At 38.9% G+C, this 22180-nt stretch overlaps 1 protein-coding gene across 1 annotated transcript in view; it reads right to left on the bottom strand.

Moving 5' to 3' along the window:
• Sgce (sarcoglycan epsilon) overlaps positions 1 to 22180 on the bottom strand; it is a 70977-nt gene that overhangs the window by 40812 nt on the left and 7985 nt on the right. The window contains exons 2-3 of the mRNA XM_059257346.1: positions 4642 to 4764; positions 3182 to 3339 (exon numbers count right to left, since the gene is read on the bottom strand). Of these exons, the coding sequence (XP_059113329.1) occupies positions 3182 to 3339; positions 4642 to 4764 (281 nt within the window). The remainder of the gene's footprint in view (positions 1 to 3181; positions 3340 to 4641; positions 4765 to 22180) is intronic.

Genomic DNA, 22180 nt, shown 5'->3' on the forward strand with positions numbered 1-22180 from the left:
AAGAACATCTTGACAGTTCTTCAAGCAGTAGTTGAAATTATGGACTTGATGTTTAAAATCCCATTTACTTAACGAGATGAAGATTTCATTTACCTACTTACTTAAGGTCTCATTTACTTATTACAAAAACATGTAGACTTAAAACATATTGCTTAGTTTTGCTTGTTTTTTAAACACTATGAAACCAGTAATCTAAATGCCATCCACATATAGTCTTGTGGTTCATCTCCCCACCTCCCAGTTCAACATTTTGTTTAAAACTTTATCCACACTGCTGGACAAGCCTCAGTTCATTTTTGCTCATAATATTCACCATATAAACACAACACGATGCATGCACCTAGCTCTTGCTAACAGCCTTTCAAGTCTGTTGTCTTGTGAGTGTCCAGTGCTCTGCTTTATGAGCAATGTTCAAGGACTGTGTCCGTACATGCCTTCGGGTGAGTTTTTGCAAGTTGCTTGTTTGGGTAGATACTGAGAAGTGGGACTGCTTAGTAATATAGTACACTAATATTCACTCATGTGACATAACCCACAGTGGTCATGTCAATCCCCACATCACCTGCAACGTTTTCCACTGATGGTAGAATTCTCATGATTGTCTGAATATGTATGTCCCTCATTACTGGTAAGAATAGACATCTTACTTGGGTTCATGGGTATTTGTGTGTCCTCTTCAGTAAAATATCTTCTTCTTATTGAATTGAGGATTTCTTTTCAGTTTCAGGTACCCTATGGTCAGGCACATGCAATAACAGTATCTTCCCCTGTTTTATGGTTTATTTCTTAAAGAATATCTTTTGATGAATAGTTCACAAATATAATAGTGAAAAATTACATATTTTCTCTCATAAAATATGCAGTTGATATTTAAGAAATTTATTCTTGTCCCCAAGTCAGCAAGACAGTCTTCTGTATTTTAATATAATAATTCAGCCTTTTGTTTTTCACATTTAAGACCTCATCTACCTAGATTTGTGCTTGGAGTTTAGTATGAAGGATCTAACTCTATGGTTGGTATGAAGGATCTAATTCAAATGGCTAACAATTTTTTTGAGCACTAGTTAAGAAATAGACCTTCCTCTTCTCAATGACCTGTGGCACCAACTCTTCAAACAACTATCACTGTTCCTTGTGTGGCCTGTTGCTGTCCTTGCTACTCAACCCTTTGGCCCATCTGTCCATCTCTGTGACACTGCGACTCTGTACTAATGACCTTGGGTTTATGGAAATCTGGATGCCTGCAAGAGAACAGAAACCTCCTTTGCTTTCTTCCTCATTAGGGCTTAGTTGTTTCTAGCACATAACCCTCCCCATACATGTAAGAAACAGTGAAGTTCTATTTTCAAAAATCCACTGAAAACTATATTGGCATTGCACTGAATCTATAGATATTATGCCATTATCACACTATCTTCCTATTACTGAAATTACCACCTATTTATGCAAATTTTACATTCTTTGTGTTATATTTACTCTTGGTACCTTATAATTTTTGTCTCAATTGAAAATACATGCCTCTTTGAAAGATCTATTTTCTCAATACTTTTTTTCATGTGCAGAAATGGAACCACATTTATATTTCTCCTACAGTTGATTGCTAGCCTTTCATAATATTGTAATAGTCCATAGACTTCATACTATTGACCGTTCAATTTCTTTCTTTCAAATCATTGGGGATTTGATTTCATGTTCTTCCCTTCACTAGCTATGACTTCCAATATATCCTATAATAAAATATAGAGGATGTCATTCTTGTTTTGTTCCCGAATTTAAGTGAAATTTCTCCAATGTTTCCCCACTGAGAATGATGTTTGCTCTTCTTTTGGGAAAAATTATCAGGTTAAGGAAGATCACTTTGATTCTTTATTTAAAAAGAGCTCAACAGAGGGACTGGAGAGATGGCTCATCAGTTAAAAGCACTTCCTGCTCTTGCAGAAGACTTGAGTTTGGTTCCCAGCACCCATGTCAACAGTGAAACACTTTTATCTTTCAATTATAACTTTTAAAGGAAGTATTAATTTGATTTAAATTACCATTATCATTGCTGTTATGGGTTTTAACTTCTCATGTCTTATAGGTATGCTGATACTTGGAAAAAAAACTGGTGAATTATAACCAATGGCTTTCAGAATACAGGCTAACTCTATCATCACAGCTTCCACAGCCCTTTGGGAGGGTTACCTTAGCAACACTGACAACTTGTGCTCCTATCATCTGTCCCCTGGAATGCACCCTAACTTCTAACCATATATATTCCTCTCTGAGATCATATACTTTTTCACACCTCCCTGATTTGTTTGGATTTGGGGGTGGGGTGGGGTGTGCTTTTATTGTTTGTTTTGTTTTTCAGTTCTGGAGATGAACTTGCACATGCTTGCTATCTTCTCTATCACTAAGCGAGAGCCCAAACCCTATTTTCAAAATCTGGAAGGGCTGCTTCCTCCCCACAGGAAGGCTTCCTTGACTGTGTGAAATGGACGCCTGAGCAGCTTCTGATGATAGCAGTTCCCACAGCATTGGCTAGGCATGTGTTTCTCTCCCAGATCTTCAGCCCCTAGACCATAATGCATGGCTGAATGCGTCTGCCATTCATCCTTCTAACCCTAGTCACCTTTCACAATGTTTGGTAATTAAAATGTCTAGTGAGTGACTTTATTTCAATAAGCATGAAATTTGAATAAAAAATATAGATGTGACTTGGTAATTTGGCTCAGTGGGTAAATGTACTCACTGCCAAGTCTGAAGACCTAAGTGTGATCCTCAGGACACACCGAGTGGAAGGAGAGACTCCTGACAGCTGTTCTCTGACCTCCAGAAATGCATCAAGGCACATGTGCACACACACACACACACACACACACACACACACACACCTGAAATATTTTTTTTGAAATATAGAACAAATAAATGTTTTAAGTTTGCATTTATCTTATTACATAGACTTTATGTTAATTTATTTCTTTTAATCATTTGATTTTTCAGTAGTTTAGTTTATCATTTTTAATACAAATGTTGAAACAGCAAACTTTATAGAGAAGAATATTATATGTCAAAACATTAGCAAGTATATTTCTATGTTAAAAAATCTTAAAAATCACTTCCATGTAACTTTAATTTCAACATTTAAAACAAATGATAAAACAAAAACCCATAATATTGCTCATTCAAAATAAATTACCTCGATGATCGTTGGTTTCCCCACATTTTCAGCCGTTGGAGACCCATATAGAACCCCATCACTGTATGGTGTCCTTTGGATGTATCGAAGCCATCCAGGTCTGTCTGGGTAACCCATTAAATTTGTGTTAAATGTTATGGGATCATTACTAACTTCACCTAGATAAGGAACACAGAATTAAGACATACAACAGTTATTTTCATACATGCTTCCTTGGTGCTTTCAATCAAAACATTCCACCTGAAAACAATTTTTTTTTTTTGACATTTGTAGCAAACTGAATACACAAATGAAAAAAAATTCATCTGGAAATTTTGACTTTAGTTATGCACATGATGAAAAATATCCTTTTAGTTGTTGAAGTGGTCTTGAGATCTAATTAATAAAAGTAGTAGATTTTAACAAATTTCTTGGTACTGTTTTGAGGATAATACTTTAGGACAGTTTCACCAGTAAGACAACAAGTATTGTTCATAAATATCTCCCAAAATGCATTTATCTGTTAATAGGAAGCATTCACTTCATGAACTTCAGAGTAACAATAAGGAGTGGTCATATAATTATGAATGTATCATAATGTGTCATAGCTATTTACTTTTCTTATATGTAACAACTGCTGTCCAAAGGCTTAGCCATATAGTTTTCTAAAACTGGAACATCTCATAAGAAAACACTTTAAAAGTAAAAAGACTCTTTTTACTATTAAAAACAGGTCTACTGTCATTTTATTAATGTCAGATAAGCTACTATTCATCATATAACCTACAAAAGAATATTTATATTAATTCTAATATTAAACATGTATTCTTCCAAAATTTAATTTTCAGAAGTCATTTTTGTTACTTAAGAGTTATAGCTTAATGTTTTCTCTTGCTATTCTTTCTGTATCTTTATTAATGTGACAGTACTTGTGATAATTCAAAATAACATTTAAAAGAATAGTGAATTAAATATGTTTTAATAATTGTTATTACTTTGAAGGAAAATAAATCATCATTGCATTATTATGAACTTTATCAAACTGTCTCATAAAGTAAAATCACTTGTTAAAAACACTGTTATTTAATACCTTATTTCATTCTCTTACACAACAAATGTATAGTTTTCTAAAAAAAAAAAATCACTATACTATGTACGAAACTAAGTCAGAGTATAGAAAATCAGAATTGGGTACAGCTGTAATTATTTTTGTGTGACTAAAAGCAGGTCATTTGCCAGGCAGGGACATAACACTCAAGACTGAAACTTAAGAAAAATGCACTCTCTAAAATTCAAAAAATTATTTCCTTTTATAATTAAATTTCTCATCTTAAAATAAGAAAGATCCTACAACAACTAATTTTTCACAGATCCAAATCATTTTAAACACTGTTAATTGTGTTTGATTTCATATCACGCAGGTTGTGCACACTGAACAAAAAGAAATATTTAACCCTTCTTCCCTCCTGCAGAGAACCTACCAGGCTTCGGATAAGGTGGAAATTCACCCTTAAAATACTCTCTCTCCAACACATGAACAAAGAGGACACCTGCAGACGGGTATACGTTCCGATCGGAGTGCACCTTTGAGAAAAGAGTGAACACTACAAGCAAAGAGACAGAAGAGAGTGAGAACTGCCCTCCATAACAGCGTCGGCTACAGAGATGGGGCGCACTATGCAGGGACTGTTGAGAAAACCGAACAACACACGAGGGAACCGTTAGTGCTTATGTGATTGAAAGGGAAGCAATTTTAGGACAAAGCAGAAGAAAACTCTTCCGACTTGTATTCAGAAACCATTAAAATACCGCACAAGTAAAATGACATACATTACATTTAGTATTTTTAATTGCCATTAAGCATAAAGACATAAATATCATTTTGATGATTTATTTTTGTTCAAAAATATTACCAACAAAATACATATAATAAAAACCTCCAAACTTTATAATTACTACAGTTTTTTTCCCTTTCCCTTTTTAAAAAGCAAATACATAGAGTACTTTTAAATAATAAACACTATTGCTTTCCAAGCAGAGGCAAGGCAGCCTAGATAACTCTCACCAGAACTTAGACAGCAACTCATTTATACTTAGGAAGATGTGCTGGCAACTTTCTCCATGCATTACTAAAACCTTTCTTAGAAACAATTACTTTATATTTCATGTCTCCTGATTTTGGCATCTAATAATTAAAATATCATAATCTATTATTCCATTATGATACCTCCTAAGTTAGCAGCAACAATTACACAACACAATTCTGGACAAATCATTCTTTAGGCGAAATGAGACCAATTTCATGATTCACTATGACTTAGGACATAAGATTCCAGTGCACGAAAATGGCTAAATTGGTCTGATTAGTTTCTACCTCTTGTTTTTCCTCTGATATCATCATCTCCACCAGCACATTAAAGCCATCATCCCTTGCCACCTCTGCAACGTCTTTTGGGATTCTAGCTTCATGACTGGCCAGCAGCTGCAATTTTTAGACAGGTAAACCCTATCAGCCCAGTTCTTTCCCTTAGTCACTGATGGATCTGTAAATATGGTAATTAACCTCAGGAACCCCAGGACTGCTCACACCAGGCTCACAACTTGCTAAAAGCCCTAGTCAGCCAGATCACTGAAAGTAGAGTTTTTAGTATTGAAAAAAGGAAGAAGAACTCCCACAAAATGTTTCCCCCTCTGAGAAAACTTGTTTCTCTGTTCTGTGCAGAGCTGCCCCTAAAAAAAGAAGAGTGAACTAAAACATTTGGCTTGTAGTTTCATGTATCCATAACTTGACTACTAAAAACACAACTTCGAAGTCTATGAAGCAGCCAGATGTGGTGGCTCATGCCTGTAATTCCATCACTCAAGAGATCTGTATGAGGATTGCTTTGGGTTTAAGACAAGCCTTGGTTATAGAAATAAGTTCAGGGTAGCCTGGATTACAGAGCAAGATCCTATCTCAAAACCACAACCAAAAAGGATACGCAACCAAGCAAATAAATAAATAAAAGAAGCTGCAAAATGGTTCAGCAAGGTTTGTAGAAAGACACTGATGTGTTTGACACTGAAGTATGTAGTCTTCCCCCTTGGTTCTTATTGCCAGCTTCTACTCAAGGACTATGTACTCACCTGGGGAAATGGTGGTCACATTCCAAATAATAATCACTGAATCAGAGAAAAATTGTAAGGATGGAAAACATGAAAATCTGAATTTCTTTGATCCAGTTCAATAACACAATGTATCCTAAATATGAGATGGTGTCAGAAATGTGAAGACCACAGAGACTCAACCCCTGCTTCCCACATGGCCACCATCCAGTTTGGAAGATCAACATCTTCTTAACTAGGTATTATCCCAGCTGTGCAGGCAATACCCTGAAAGGTGTGCTGACTTTGGGAAGATCTGGGAAAAAAATTAATAGAGTAGTTGTTTACAAGACAGAGACAGAGTATTCGGGCATTCAGCAATGAAAACATGCAAGATGCGTGAGTGGGATATTGTGAGAAACCTACAAAGGAAGTAAGTAAGCCAAATATGTACAATCTTGGGGTTCACGTCAGAAGAAAACAAAGCTGGGAAGAAAAGAATCAAATGATGGAGAGTTTCACACTGCTTCTGAGAAGTAATTTTTCTCGATATGACATTTGTTAAAATTCTAGATCTCAACCTTATGTCTAAAGCACAGGAATATTCAGAATGATCTAAATGAATCTCTTCTGAACTGATCTGATTTATTAATCTTCCTAGCGATGAAAACACCATGCCATGCAATACTGAGTTTTATTTTCCTTGTCATTTTTTTAATGCCTTGAGGAGAGTTCAGCATATTTAAATAGGTTTATTGATGCCTGTGGAATGAATGAATACATTCTAATACGAAGCGATGCAGAGACAGACACAGGTCTCATGCTAGGGAGCTAAACATATATGACACTTAATTTAAGATATAGTATTCTGTAGATTACTGTCCTCTATTTCCATCATAAAGTAATAGGCTCTTTTAGTGTTTGCTACGCAAAGTGATATATGTCAGCTTGTGAGGCAAAAGGACATGTTTCACCCATTAAACAACACTGAAATAATTCGATTTTCTATATAGCCCTCACAGAGCCTAACACGAACCCATTAAAGGGTACCTATCATTCCATATCACCCCACCAGGACTAGTATAGAGCACCTGGGATTCTGTCCTCACAAAACAAACAAAGAAACAAAACCATTTCTGCAATAGTTAAGCCACAATTCACCATGGCCCTCTCAGGCTTTAAGATGACATGCACATTTTCTTTATTCTTGTGTACTCAACTGCCATTCTGCAATCTGTTGAACTGTACCCTTGCTGGTCAGTTGCCTTGGCAACTCTAAAGTAAAGCCTACTTCACTTTAAGTATAGTATGCCATTCACTGGAGAAAAACATGATACAGATATGTGACATATTCATCATCTAGAAATGGAAAATGACTAAGCCACTGTGTTTTGTTTGTGAAAATATTACTTCCTTTCTTTACAACGGGTTTAAATTATGGGCACCCACACAACATTTTCAGAGAAGAGCCCTTTCCCTATCCCTTTGTTATTTGCAAAACAAACAGCCTCCTTGTGAGAGGCTATTTGGGCAGTATTTACACCTATGCTTCTTTTCAAAAGCAAAATGACATAGAGAATTTGAAGCTCTGGGCTGTTGTTCTTCTAAACACGAGCTATGTCAGTAATGTTCACGGGGTCTGCACAGACACCCATAGAGACTGCTTCTTGGAGTTAACGTCTGCTGCATTCACAGGTGCTATCCACAAACACCAAACTTGATATACATTATTTTTCTTAATAATGAGTATGGAAAATGAAATGTGAACCCCCTAAGAAGCCACAGCACGAAGATCTGATCATCTCCACAATATACATGTGTACAGTGCTGTGCTAATCAAGCCGAGGTCACAGGGTCTGGCTTCTCTGTGTCTCGCATGGTTCTGTAATCTTGTACAGCTGCAAATCCATTGCCTCTGCAAACGTGCCACTGGACACAAATGAATCTGAAAACCAGTATGCAGCTAAACCCCTGCAAATCTAGCAACATTAGTGGGCAAAACAATTAAAGCAAAAGTTCGACCCATGGAGAATTAAAAGCATCACTGTCAAACAGAAAAGATGGCTAGGGTGATAAAGATTAAAACTTTTGAAAATACATTGCCATAAGCAATAGAATTTAATTTAAAAAAAAAATCTCATGTCTGAATAAAGAAGAGCCAAAAGGAAAATAGTGCTGGAAATAATTTCAATATTTCACCCTCCCTAAGCTACTATGTCTCTCATTACCATGCAACCAAAATCTTATTCACAGAAGTATTCTTTGCATGTTTAGTCACAGGGAATATAGAAAAGGTCAGGGCATTTCAACAACTCTATATTATGTGACAGTAGATAGCCAAGAATCAAATAATAGATCTTGACAGCAATAGCAATAAAGTGGAACCTCACGCTAGCTAAATTGTGCCCGTCTTCCTTTGCTAAGAATCTGTTAGAATTTTTCTCTCTGTGTGAAGAAAAAGGTTAAGTGTGTGCATCAGTGTGCTGCCTTACAATTACCTTAAAAACAAAAGCAAACATGGATATACTTCACAAACACTGAAGTTTGAAAGATTACGCTGCTGAAGAAGCTCTAATAGATCTTCACGATTGCTGTTACTGAAATGTAAACAGACACACATACCGTCCCATCTTTACAAAGAGTCCAAAGGACATGTTCCAGACCTTTTTCTTCATCACTAAGAACAAGGACAGAGCCATAAAGATAAAACAGACATTGAGTGTGAGGTTGGAAAGTTCCAGCTACATTTAATCTTAAAGCTGTCTCCTTTATGCAGTCTTTGAGAAGAATGCCATAAATTATTGTCAATAAGCGTGTCCAAGTAGCCTTCGTTAGGTACCAATTATGTGTAGGTCTCATTTATAGATGATTTACCAACAAATTGATGGCTTTATACCAACCACTTACATTGTCCTTTTCTCAGTGTTAGGGTTTACAAGGATGGAGTAAAATCTCAGATTACCCGGGTTCAGCAATGGAGCATGTAGAGGGCTGATGCTCCTAAGGCAGCAGTGGCTGATCCTCTTTCGTAATGTTCTAAGATCATCATTTCTCACATCAGTTAAGGCACACAGCTCTATTATAGAGGAGGCCGTATGGACTGGTTGCCTGTCATTTACAAACCACACGAGTGGGTCCCAGTAGGCCAATGCATTTTAAGGTTGTGTGTTTTATGGATTTTGTTTTCTCCCTTGGCAGATGAGTTGTCAGCTGCCATTTCTCATTGCTCTCAGTATGTTTTCTATAGCAGCTCCTCTAGCCTTTTAAGTTTGCCATGATTAACCTACTGCAGGTTTAAAAACCAGACTAGCAAATGAAGTAGGACTGCGTGCTAAATTAAGAGAAGATACGTGCTGTTTCAGTGTGTGCAGTGCTCTGCTCGATGTGAAAAACCAGAAGCCTGCATTTGAAGCATTAGCTGCCCAAGGACCCTTTTGTGGTGTATTTCCTGGTTCTTAGCTGATGCCGTATGCCTGTGAATGGACTCTCTTACGATACTCTGGATGGTGTCATTCCTTGAGGCAAAAGCAGTATAAACTCTGTGCAATATAATACATTCAGAAATAAATAAGTGTTCAATTGAAAGTCTTAATTCAATCCAGATGTTATGTAAACATGAGCTGTCAAATCAAAATGAACATAAGGTGTTATGTGAAATAACTTCATGCTTGCTATGTGGGAAACAGACTGCATAATTTAAACCGAGATTTATGGATTAAATATTACTCTTAGCAGGAGTAACCTAACCAACCTGAAAAGTACCAAGATACTATAATGAATAGCTTTCATATAAGAAATTAAAAGTGTATTTCTAAAAGCATCTAATTTTATCAGTGTGCCCTTTGTGGCCAGTCATTGGGAAAGTATCAAAAAGGTACTTTGGAGACAATTATTTAAATAAGACAGTATATATATATATAATTTCCAACTGTTCACAGCATTATCTTAATGGAAAGTACTACCTGGGAGAAGTTATATAAAAATTACGAAAAAGATTTTTCAAGATATTCAAGCTATAAAGAAGGTACTGAGCAGGTACCTATCTTAATACAAGTTTAAAAAGCAAAATTTGACCTAAGCAACTAGGCATGAGTATCCTGAAAATCAAACATTTTAAGTGCTAACGAGGGAAATGAGACTTCATTTTTTTTCATGTTACAGCTTTAAGGGGCTTAACAATCTCTCTGAGACTCAGAGCCCCTGCATACACAGCACTGCAAGAAGCCGCTACTCAACGCATCGGAACAGACCGCACGGTGAATCCCTTCGGCTCTCTGAATCAAGATAACTCATCTCGGGATTTGCAGAGCTTAATAAATTTATGAATTCCTTCCTAATTCATTTTTAACAAGTTATTACACCATTCAAATTGAAATTTAATTATTAAACCAGGTAATTACTGTAGAAAAATATTTTAAGAGATCTTAATATCCAACCAGGTACACAATGCATTTTCTTTCTTTTTTTTTTTTTTTTTAACCCCTCATTGAGATTTATGCTAGGTTTGATCAATTCAGCTTTATAAATGTTGGCTTTCAATTGAAAGCGTTTCTCTGCTGTCAGCCCTTCACCTCAGGGTATCAAAGGCCGGCGGGCCATTCATTTGGAGGTAGGCAGCTGTTGTTTTTCTTACAGTCACAAATAGCCCGTGCCTAAGCTGCGGGATTCATTCTAAGGACAGCATTAGATTGCCTCCTTTGCCTAAGATACAGGCGCTTCTGTTCATGTGAGGCAGAAATCATGGCTTGGATCTTTTTCTACAAAAAGGCAGAAGAATTTCTTCATGAAAATTTTTCCTCCTAACTTAAGTTACTAATTTTAATTTTTCTAAATTGGAATTATCTTGGTTATTTCTCTAATCAAATATATTTTTCCCTTTTGCCTGTGTGTTTGTGTGGCTTAAATGTCAATATGAAAAAGGTGCACACTATTGTCATAAGGGTGATCAATAGAACACGGGACTCAGAGAACGCCAAAAGTTGAAAAGGGGTTTAGATGTCATGCTGTCTAGGCATGCAAATATCTTTATTAAAAGACAGATCAAAGCACTCCTGACCAACACACGGCCTTAGCCTCCTGCTCAAGCCAGGACTGGCACGGAATTGAGAAGTCCTCCATTTTACTGGACAGGTGACAGAGCTGAACTCGGAGGGACTAAACGCTTGTTTCACAAGCACAGATCCAGGACTAACAGTGGAGCCATGAAGTTTATCAATCCGACAACACAAAATACAAGTTAACACATTTGCTAGTTAATGCTTCTGCTACAATAAGATTGCTGTTAGGAGCTGCATAACTCCTTAACTCTGTTAATAATTTCTCTGTGATTTATAAAGCACCAGAATTTGATCAGAGAATCTAAGTTTCTAATTTCAGAGAGTTCTCTTAATCACACTGCAGAACTAAAAAAGGCGAGTTTACATACACACAAACTTTAACAAACTCAGGTAGGAAGAAGCCTGCTTAGTGGTTTAGAGGAGGAGGAGGCAGCATCTCCAGCTCGTAGCTAAGACTTAGGAGGACAGCTCCTATCTCCTGTACACGGTCCTTTAGAGTCTGAAACTCGGCTGGAGCTAACAGCTTGTTAGACAGGACACTTCTGGCAAATCAAACAAGGACCAGAGGGGTTTGTGAGAGAGGACAGAAGCCCTAAGAATCACAGTTTAAAACAAGAGGAAGAAAGAAAAAGGAAAAGATGACTATAATTTATACAAAATTCTGTGAAGTTCAGAGAAAGAATCTTTGGGGATTCCTTGGGTGTATCAGAAGCCAAAGAAGGCTCCATTCCTTTGGAAAGAACAGAGTAGAAGGTAAAATGCTAACCAGAGCAACGGAAGACACACACATCAGACCCATAACTAGAAAGAAACAGCAAGAAGGGCCATGCCAAACAAACAAAATAATAAGGGTTAGCAGAGTGAGGCTTTGGAAGGACTTGTGGGAGAATCCACAGGAGACAACTAAAGAGGACGTGGGAAGAAGAACCATATGCAGTTCCAGAATGAGTACTCTGCTGGTTTTTTTAAACAAATGCCTGGCATCTTTTCACGGGAAGTTACTGCTATAAAAGTGTTATCTTCACATAGATATGAGCAATGAGATTTCTTTCAAATACACAGATGTTTGTTTCAAAGACAGAGGCGACACTGGGAAACTTTGCCCTACTATGAAACAGATGTAGAGGATGATGATCCCAGCTGCTGAAGAGCTGGGTACCAGTTATAAAAATGTTAGTGACCTCAACTTCAAATATACATGGAGAAACTCCTTTTTTTTTTTTATCTTACAGGAAGGACATTTTATGATATGAATTTGCTCTTTTCAAAATATTTTAATACTAGCATTATTATGCAAACATTTTGGTGGCCCCCAAAGTTATAGAAACCAGGCCTATTATTTAGATAATCTTCATAACCACATACAGCCAATATTTGGGAAGAAAAAAGATCTTAGAGATGAATAAACAAAAAATATGAAGTGAAAATTTACAATAGTAACTGATATTCTAAACAAACCTAATACTAAGGTAGACTTTTGCCCTAAATAAATGCACTCTTTCAAAGGTCATGCAATGTGGCTAATGGACACATTTATAGATAGAAAAATGTACAAGGATGAACTCATCATTCAAGGGGGAATCCATCTTTCTAATAGAAATCAAGTACCAAGTAATTATTTAATAGCAAAAAAACATCAATTTGGCTTACAATCAAATCACCCAAAATTAGATGAAATATTTATGGCCATTTTTCTAAGTTTACATAAAGGCTGTTTCAAAGTGATATTGTTAATTGTACTTCTTAATGTTTTTCAACGTTTTAAATAAACTGTTATAATAAGCACACTTGGACAATTTCTATAAGTGGCATTATAGAGACTGGATAAGGGGCATAGGTTAAAAACAAGAGTGATTTTTAGTTTGTTTTTTTTTTTTTAAAGGAAAATATCGGATTAAGAATACAGGAGGATCAGAAGTCTTTTTAGAAGATTAGGAAAACAAAATTTTATTTTTCCAAATTAACTTATTAAACACTCATTGACACAGGACTGACACAGAGCAAGAGGAACACTGGAAGCGAACACTGACTCCCACATGGAGATTTACGATTACAGCCTAAACTCACCATCTTCCTTCCCAGCAGCCGTTTTTCTGCTGATAATAAAACTGTTGGCTTGTTCGGTCTTCCAGTTAACTGTTCCATTTATGCCACCAGCACAGCTTAATAAAAAAGCTTTTCAGAATGAAACAAATGCACACAAAGAAATGAAATTAATGTCAAATTCAAAATGACTATCACAGATACTGCTAACTTGCTCAGATCACATCTGGTCAAAGCAGCTGCTGAGTTCCAACTAGCAAACTTATTACCTGCCAATATGGGGAATCTACAAGTAAACAAGACATCGTTCCTGCCCCACAAGGAGCTCACAATCTGTGAGGATTGAATGGTAACCTCTATCCAGAAATATTGATTATGAAATGGCATCAATGATATTCACAGGTGGCCAAAAGCACGCGGGCCACAGGAAGACTGGAGGGGAGACAATTATCTCTGGCTAGGAATTCTGCATTATATCAACCCAGAGTTGAGTTTGGAAATATTAAAGTGGCAGCGATGAGCAGGATTCGATAGGGTCCAGAGATACACCGGAAGACTGGAGAAGAGACAATTATCTCTGGTCAGGAATTCTGCAACCCAGGGTTGAGCTTGGAAATATTAAAGTGGCAGCGATGAAGAAGATTAGATAGGGTCCAGGGATGCACAGAGACTATCACAATGGTCAGTTCAAAGCTACGGGGAAGACAAAGAGGCGCCAGCCACAAGACCCAAAGGAGATAATGCTGAATCCTTCTCAAACCTCAGGATACAGAGATAAAGGAGAGTCACAGGTGGCTTTGAAGGCTTGCTCTAGAATGATACCGGCCAGAGACACATCAGTAATCCCAGATGAAAGGGTAACGTCAGGAGAAAGATGAGAATCAAATTCAGGGTCTCTTAAATTTAGGGTACCAAATGGACATCAGGTGAACCCGACCAAGAAGAGAGGGCTTCAGCTTTGGTTCATAAACGAATGTAAAGGGGCTTCACCAGGTGCAGACTTGAAGTCATTTCTCAATAGAACTGATAGCAAAAGCTGAAGTCCCAGTGCAACTCTTAAAGACACCATGCCCCCAGGGAGCACATCTGGACTCTGAACCGTGAGGTGATCTGGAGCACGTACACAGTCCAGCCTGTTTCTCTTCACCCGGACTGCCCATCTTACCACCGAGTTTCCCGTTTCCACCCTCACCTTTCAGATTGCATGGATTTCGCCTCCATTTTCCTGACAACACTAGCTCTCCTCTCCTGCCTCTTCTCACCATCTCAGAGCAGTTGCCTCTGGGTTGAGCACAGCTGCAAAATCCCTGAGGATTTACCCCAAGCATCTGTCCTTTCTCCAAAACCCAAAATGCAGTTAAGAAAGAACACACAAGGGGCTAGACGTGACTCAATGGTTAAGAACACTTACTGCTCTCAAACAAGACACTGGTTTGGTTCCTAGCATCCAACTCGGGTAGATCATGAGCTATCACTCCAAGGGGGTCTGGTGCTTTCTTCTGATCTCCTCGGGCCCCTGATATAGGTGGTGCACATCCACACATAACCCAAGAATGCATGCACACACATACACTTAAAAACTGAAAAAGAAATGACTAAGATAGATTGCACAGCATAGGCAGGGATAGTCAAAGTAGAATGTGTTAACCTACATACTTATATATCAAAATCAGAGAATGACTCCACAAAGAGGAGGCAGGGGTGTCACAGGTTGGACAGCAGAATCTGAAACGCCTCATACTGCAATGAGAGGAGGTATCAAGGCTGAGGGCTCGGCCCATATTCTCATGTGCTACAAAATGGCCAGAGGATGAGAGCTTTATGAAAAAGACTGCTCTCTTTCAAACACAGGAAATTTCCTTGTGACCGATTGACAATGGAGTTCTAGTAAAGCTGTGAAAGAAGAAAACGAAGTACGAGGGTCAAGACGCAGAAGCTGCAGGCACAGGTCCCTCTGGGAAGAGCAGCAGCAGTCAGTACGAGGAAGCAGCGAGCAAATGACGGAGGGCAGAGGGGAGAAACGCGGGGTCATGCAGGTAGAGGTAAATTGAGGGTCTTTCTACACATAAGCTCTAGAAAGGGCGTGAGGAGAAAGAAAGAGAAAATGGAGATAAAGAAAAGGAGCATAGGGGCTGGAGAGATGGCTCAGTGGTTAAGAGCACTGGCTGCTCTTCCAAAAGGACCTGGGTTCAAGTACTAGCACCCACATGGCAGTTCACAACAGTCTGTAACTCCAGTTCCAGGGGCTCTGACACCCTCACACAGACATACATGCAGGCAAAACCCCAATGTACATTAAATAAGTAAATAAATCTTTACAAAAATTAACAAAAAAAAAAAAAAAGAAAGGAAAAAGAAGAGCATAATCATTGGGACAGAAATCGAGGAAAAGCAGAACCTTCGGGGACAGAGACAGCCAAATAAAGAAAATACTTCATGATGAGAAAGGACAACTGAAAACAAACCCATTCTGTGGAGTCCTGCAAAACTGATGCTAAAAGCCTGGTCACCGTGAAGTCAGAGATTATGAATGCATTTTCTTTTCACATTGACTTTTCAGTAAAATATTTACAAATGAAATGAGAAATATTAAGTACCAGTATAAAAGGGGGGAGGTGAGGAATGGAATTCAAAATCTAGGGTCTAGCTGGCTGTGGTGACACATGCCTTTGATCCCTGTACATGCAGGTTGTTACCTGCAAGGAAATCAAGGATAGATTCCTTGCTTGAAAACAAACAAACAAAAAGAACAAAACCCGCAAAAACCTAGGTCATTAAAACAAACAACCTAACAAGCATGAAGTCTTATGGGAAATAAAAGTCAGAGACTTCAGACTCTAACGAAGAAACTACTGGACTGGCATTCAGTTTTAAACTACGTAAACTTAAGTGAACTAGCTTAATCTACTAAACAGCTAATCTCATGAGTGACTTCCCTTCTAAGTAGTTGATTTGTTCTATAACTGAAATGATGGATTTCTAAAGCTAGAGGAAACACATGGTAGGCATCCCAATAACTGCCATTTTAAACAAAATCCAAAAATGCTGATAATGTCCCATGGCCCAGCAGTCCTTTACAGCACTATCATCATTGGGTTTTAAAGGTAGCATGGCTGGTTATACACCTAGGCATCCCCTTTAGAATAAATGCCCCATGTACCCCAAAAGGTTTATAGCAAATATAAACACAACACATATCCAAGACTCTATAAAAGAAAGTCTAGGCGGATGGGCTACACAATTTCATCATGTGATTCTCATAAACAATTATGAAATCTAGAAGACTGACATAACATGAAAGAATATGAGATAGGAGTCCGATCTGCTTGCATGCACCAAGCAAGAGGGACCCAGCACTGGAAACCCCTACCTTTTTTACCCCCGGCTAATCTATCTTAACAGGCAGAACATCTGAGTCACTGCTGGATGGTGAAGAAGCCCACCCTACAGATGCAGGAAGCAGATGACAAACTCTGCTCTACTTTGCAGCAGCATTTAGATTTTACCGTTTCACACTGCCAGACCCTGAGTAAAGAGCTTTCACGTACTGACTGTCTCACTCAATCCTCACAAACCCAAGTGAATCTATCAATGTGTTTGAAGATTACAGAGGCTTAATCTTTAGGCACAAGGTAGTAAATCCAGCAAGCAGACATCCTGGAGCTTGTCACTTCTCTGTGGATGGGGTAGTGAGTCATCCACAAAGTAAGCCTGGGTTGAGAAACCAGATAGCAGCACTGGGTTGATTCCTTCCTCCATTCTAAGGCAGCGTTCCTCAGACTACGCTGTACGTAAGAATCACTGTTCAGAGTTCATACACAGAACCACACATGTTGTATTTTATGACTGATTCAAAGGATTTATTCGCATAACTCTAAGTCAGTGAGGTTTTGTTCTTATACCCTTGTTCTCAGAACTTGACTAGCCTAGCATAAGCTCTGCAGTCACTTTGTGTCCGTGTCTGGTAAACTAATGTATCGTTTCCATACTTTCCGGGTCCCCGGTAGAGACAGCCTCATTATCTTTCACAAGATATTTTTGAAAATCTGATTAGTGCCCCAATTGCCAAGGATTAAGTCATGACAAAACAGCTGCATACATCTCATACATGCTGCTGCATCTGAAGGGCAGCAAAGCTTTGAGGATTTTTTTCTTTTTTTAATGTAAGAGGAAAACAAGTCTTTCTTTTAAAATGTCTTTTTATAATATAGTGGTGAGTGTGTGTGATCGGTGTGTATGTGTGTGAGTGGTGAGTGTGTGTGAGCGGGGTGTGTGTGTGTGTGTGTGTGTGTGTGTGTGACAGATACCTGTGCATGGGACTAAGCATGCTATGTTACACGTAACTTTATACAATCAGTCCTCTCTTTCTATCTTATTTGGGCTCCAGGGACAGAGCTCAGGTCATCACACTTCATGGAAAAACACCTTTACCATGGAGCTACCGCACTGATCCATGCATATTCATTTTTTAAAGTTCATATTAATTCATGTACTAATTGACTGACCTCAGAAAACTGAAACCTGATAAATGTAAATAAAAGGATAACAACTAAGCTCTGCTCGCCAAGCAATGTTATTAATGGTGAGACAGGATACCATAGACAATGTGGCTGCTTAGACACTCAAGTCCCAAACAGACCTTACAGAGAAATCTCAATAATATGGAAATAATTATTTGTTTTTAATTTTGTGCTCAACATCACAGAAGCACTTAACTAATTTCTTGTGTAAAATAAATCACTGTGATCTGTACGCTGACAAATGGAGACTACTCACTGAAAACAGAACACAAAACTAATGTTTGGTAGCATTATTTTCATTAGAAAACCAAAGCATTTGATTTCCTGTGAGAAAAAAAAAATCTTTTAAAAACTATGACTCAGTTTAAAAAATACGTTTTAAGTACACAACTTTTCAAGATTAAATCTAACATGTAAAATAATGCCAGCCTGAATAGAGAGAGCAGTTATTGGACAAAGCGCAAAGGTTACACACTGTCTTCAGAAATCGTTACAGGAAGGGCTCCGTGATCATTTGTCGTCATTACACTTCCAGGGCTGCTTTGCTCTAACTAAAGAGCGCAAAGGTGAAGAGCGTCATGGATCCTGCCTTTACACAGCACAAAGTCAGTAACAGCTCACACAATCTGCTGGGCTATCGGTGTCCACAGCACAGCCAACTCTTCAATGCTTCCCCTCCAAAATAATCAGAGCCCAATGAATCGGAAGGTAGCTGGCATGCCCTCGGGTTCCCGAGAAACCATACAATACTTAAAGTTTGTCTTAAGATTTTCTGATTCATTTGGAGGCTTGTAACAGCATAATAAGTTTTCATCTGGCCGGGAGCAAGCAGTCTCTGAAGAGAGATTATTGCTCTTTCCCCAACCTGGGTAATTTGCAGACTAGGGGAGTTGGGGGTTGCTGTTTAACACAAGCAATTGAAGAGCTCTGAATAGTGACTGATTGCTGATGAGCTAATCAGAATGACAAGGGACAGAAATAATAAATAATAACTTGCTCAGACATCACTGTCCAAGTAAACAGCAGGATGTGCCAAATGAAATGTAATCTGATTAGCACACTCACCTTACTAGTGAACGATCAAGCCTTACCGAGCCTCTCTCGGGCCCCTGCTTCAGCTATCTGTTTCCTCTCTAAGGAGACTTTGCTGAAGTTGACTGGGGAGCTCACATCCCTCAGTCTTCCCTTTTCCAACCCCCTTTCAAAAACATTTACTATCATCGTGTGTGTGTGTGTGTGTGTGTGTGTGTGTGTGTGTGTGTGTGTAATGTATGTGGGTACACATGCCACGGTGATCTTTGGAGATCAAAGGAAAACCCTGTGGAGCCAAATCTCTCTTTTCCACTGTATGTGGGTTCTGGGGATTGAACTCAGATCCTCGGCTTTCATGTCTAGCAGCAAGCACCTTAACCCACTGAGCCATCTTGCCAGGTCCTCGTCCCTTCTTACGCCACCTTCTTACTACTTATAAAACTGCTTCCTAAACGGTTCCTGTTGGTTTTTTTCTTCCTTTGTACAAAAGGTCAACTGATTGCTGTTTCCTACCAGCACCCATACTGCAGTGCAGCGCTAGCTAGACCCTAAACCAAGTGTTTACACAGATCAACTGACCGCATCCCTGCATTCACTACATGAAATAGGTAGTATCAGTTCCGCTTCACACTAAGGATAAGAAGTCTTAGGAAATGATGACACTTGCCACCAGTCACGTGCTTCGTAAGTGGCGGGATTGGATTTTGAACCCGCTCTGCGGCTGACGGAAAAGTCACTGTTACCTACTTATCAACCCTACCTCAAGATAGTTTTAAGCAAGAACGCAACGTGTAAATGGCACGTTCTCATCTCAGATACCCTTATTATTGCTAGCACATCAACTACGGTTTGTTTTGCTTCTGAGGAAAAAAAAAAAAAATGCATTGCCCGATCCCTGCATTAGAAATCGCAACAAGACGGTGCTTCGGCTGTGAGGGAGAAATTAAGCCGGTGTACTTTTGCATCAAAACAAAAACAAAACACAACACAATTCATCGGCAGAAGAAAGCCATCATGTTGGTAAGAATGAAGCGGGGAAGGGGCTTCCATGAGCCTGTCTCCTAAGCCGCTAACAGGTGCCAGAAAGGCAATTATTCCTAGGAGAAGTGTCTGCTGCAGCAGGACTTGAGAGCAAGAACTGTAAAAACAAAAACAAATGCTAGCAGAAGCTGTGCAGCTATTTAATATAATTCCAGTTGACTGGGATTTTTATCAGTTTGAAGCAAGATAAATTATGAGCCACTGAAGAGAAATAAACTGACTGCAGAAAGCAAGAGAGGCAGTGCTCGGGGTGAGAACTCCTGAAGGGAGACCGGCTGGACTCAAACGCTGGTTTTTTTCCTCCCACTGGTTATTCAGTGTTTCTGTGCCTCAGTTTCTTCCTCTGGTAGGGGTAGGTACAGAGCAGAACTCACATCACAGAGGCACTGTCAGCACTGAATGAGAGAATGCACATAAAACTTTTACAAGGAAAGCTAGCACAAAGTGATAAATCCACAAGTGATTTATTTTCAACTAATCTGAAGAAATATTTGGGCTTCTTTAAACGTTTTTTTATATATATATTTATACTTTTTGATCTTCAATGAAAAATTATCACTTCAGCTGGCATTATATGGCACTCTCATTTTTTTCTACAACCATGATGCATGAAATTTAATCATATTTCTATGATGGGCTAGGGAACATTCTAGAAGCACCTCAAAAAACAAGCTAAAAGCCTAGTGACCTCAGCCTTGTCAAACTCTACCCCACTGCCTCCCGGTAACCAGGCATGTCCTCAGGCATGACCCTTAGTCAGGGAGTTCTGGCGACTGAGAGTCGCAGTTTACCGCTCTGAAGAAAGCAGATGCAATGTGAATTCCATTCACATCTTCCCTGAGATCTCCTGAACCCTTAGGTAATTTTTTTCTGAGGAAAGAATGCAACCACAGGGGAAAACAGCCTGCCATGTGCACACGGTTCCGTTTTGCAGTAATCACAATTCCAAGACTGGCTGAAAATTAAATTGTAAGATTTGAAAGAGTAGCTGAGACCAGAGGTCTCTAGCTAAGGTTTGCGTCCTTGCTCAAGTAACTTAGAAGAAAAGTTGTAGCTCTTTCTCTTCTACACAGTACCATGCGCTGCGGAAAGGGAACCCACTGGGACCTTTAACAAAAGACATGTAAAATACATGCAGTAGCTGTACGCATCATTGCCGTCTTACATCCTCATGAAAAAGAGGTAGGGATTGTTTTCAAATGAAGATGGCTGGTGAGAAGCACCACACAAAACCGGGCTACTGGGAAGCCAGAGTACCAGTGCGATCTAGTGGAAAGGGATTAAAACGCAGTGGTTTTGTGGGAGCCACTGGGGTGCGGAAGTGAAGCTGCAGGAAAGACTTCTATTCCAAATCAAAAACACAACCATGCTACACCCTCTTCCCAATTAGGAAGCATCTAAAAGAGAAATAGTCTTATGCCAAGTGTTTGCTTTAAATTGTCATTAATTGTCTATATTACAGGAGCCATGCTTTCTAACTACAATACGTTCAAACAGTTTCGTCAGGAAGCTATATTTTCTAAACGTACCTTCTCACACCCCTAGTGTCATCCTACCAAGGCCACTCACTGGCTACAGTATGTACTCTTCACTGTCTCTGCATCTTTCTATATTTTATTCATATGGAACATATATTTGTATACAGACATAAATATACCATGTTCTACCATACATGTGATTCCCTGTTTTTCTCTTAGAGCATACTCGCACCTGTTTACATGTTAAAATTGCATAGCTTTCCGTCTTGTGGCTCAATCATAATTTATTTACTGTCACCGTGAATCCAACCGGACCAAGCTTAGACCAGAGATCTCGCTTTTCCAATCAGACCCCCGTCAGGCATTACAGAGACCATCGGGCAGATGACAGAAACGTAGCCATCATAACCTCCTGGCAAACAACCTCAAATTTAATCCGATACCCTCAGTCAAATGTTACCCTTCAAAATGTTCCGTCTCTCTTCATTTCACTATCCCTACATTTAGCCGGTAAGGTCACTATCTCCAACCTGGATTTAAACAGTGGCAATCTATTCACACCCGCCTAACCTTCTCTTCACATAGCAGTTAGAGTACTCTTTTTGAAATGCAAATCTGGTCTTGTCCTGCTTAACCCCCCTCTGAGACTTCCCTTGGTTTAACTACAAAGATGAACCTCTTTAAGGTGGTCTACTAGGTCGGGAAAGACCAGGCTCCTCGACCCCACTGGCACTGGCCTGGCCTATCTCTTTCTTTGCACAGCAC

This window comes from Peromyscus eremicus, chromosome 3, assembly GCF_949786415.1.
Source record: "Peromyscus eremicus chromosome 3, PerEre_H2_v1, whole genome shotgun sequence".
NCBI classification, from domain to species: domain Eukaryota; kingdom Metazoa; phylum Chordata; class Mammalia; order Rodentia; family Cricetidae; genus Peromyscus; species Peromyscus eremicus.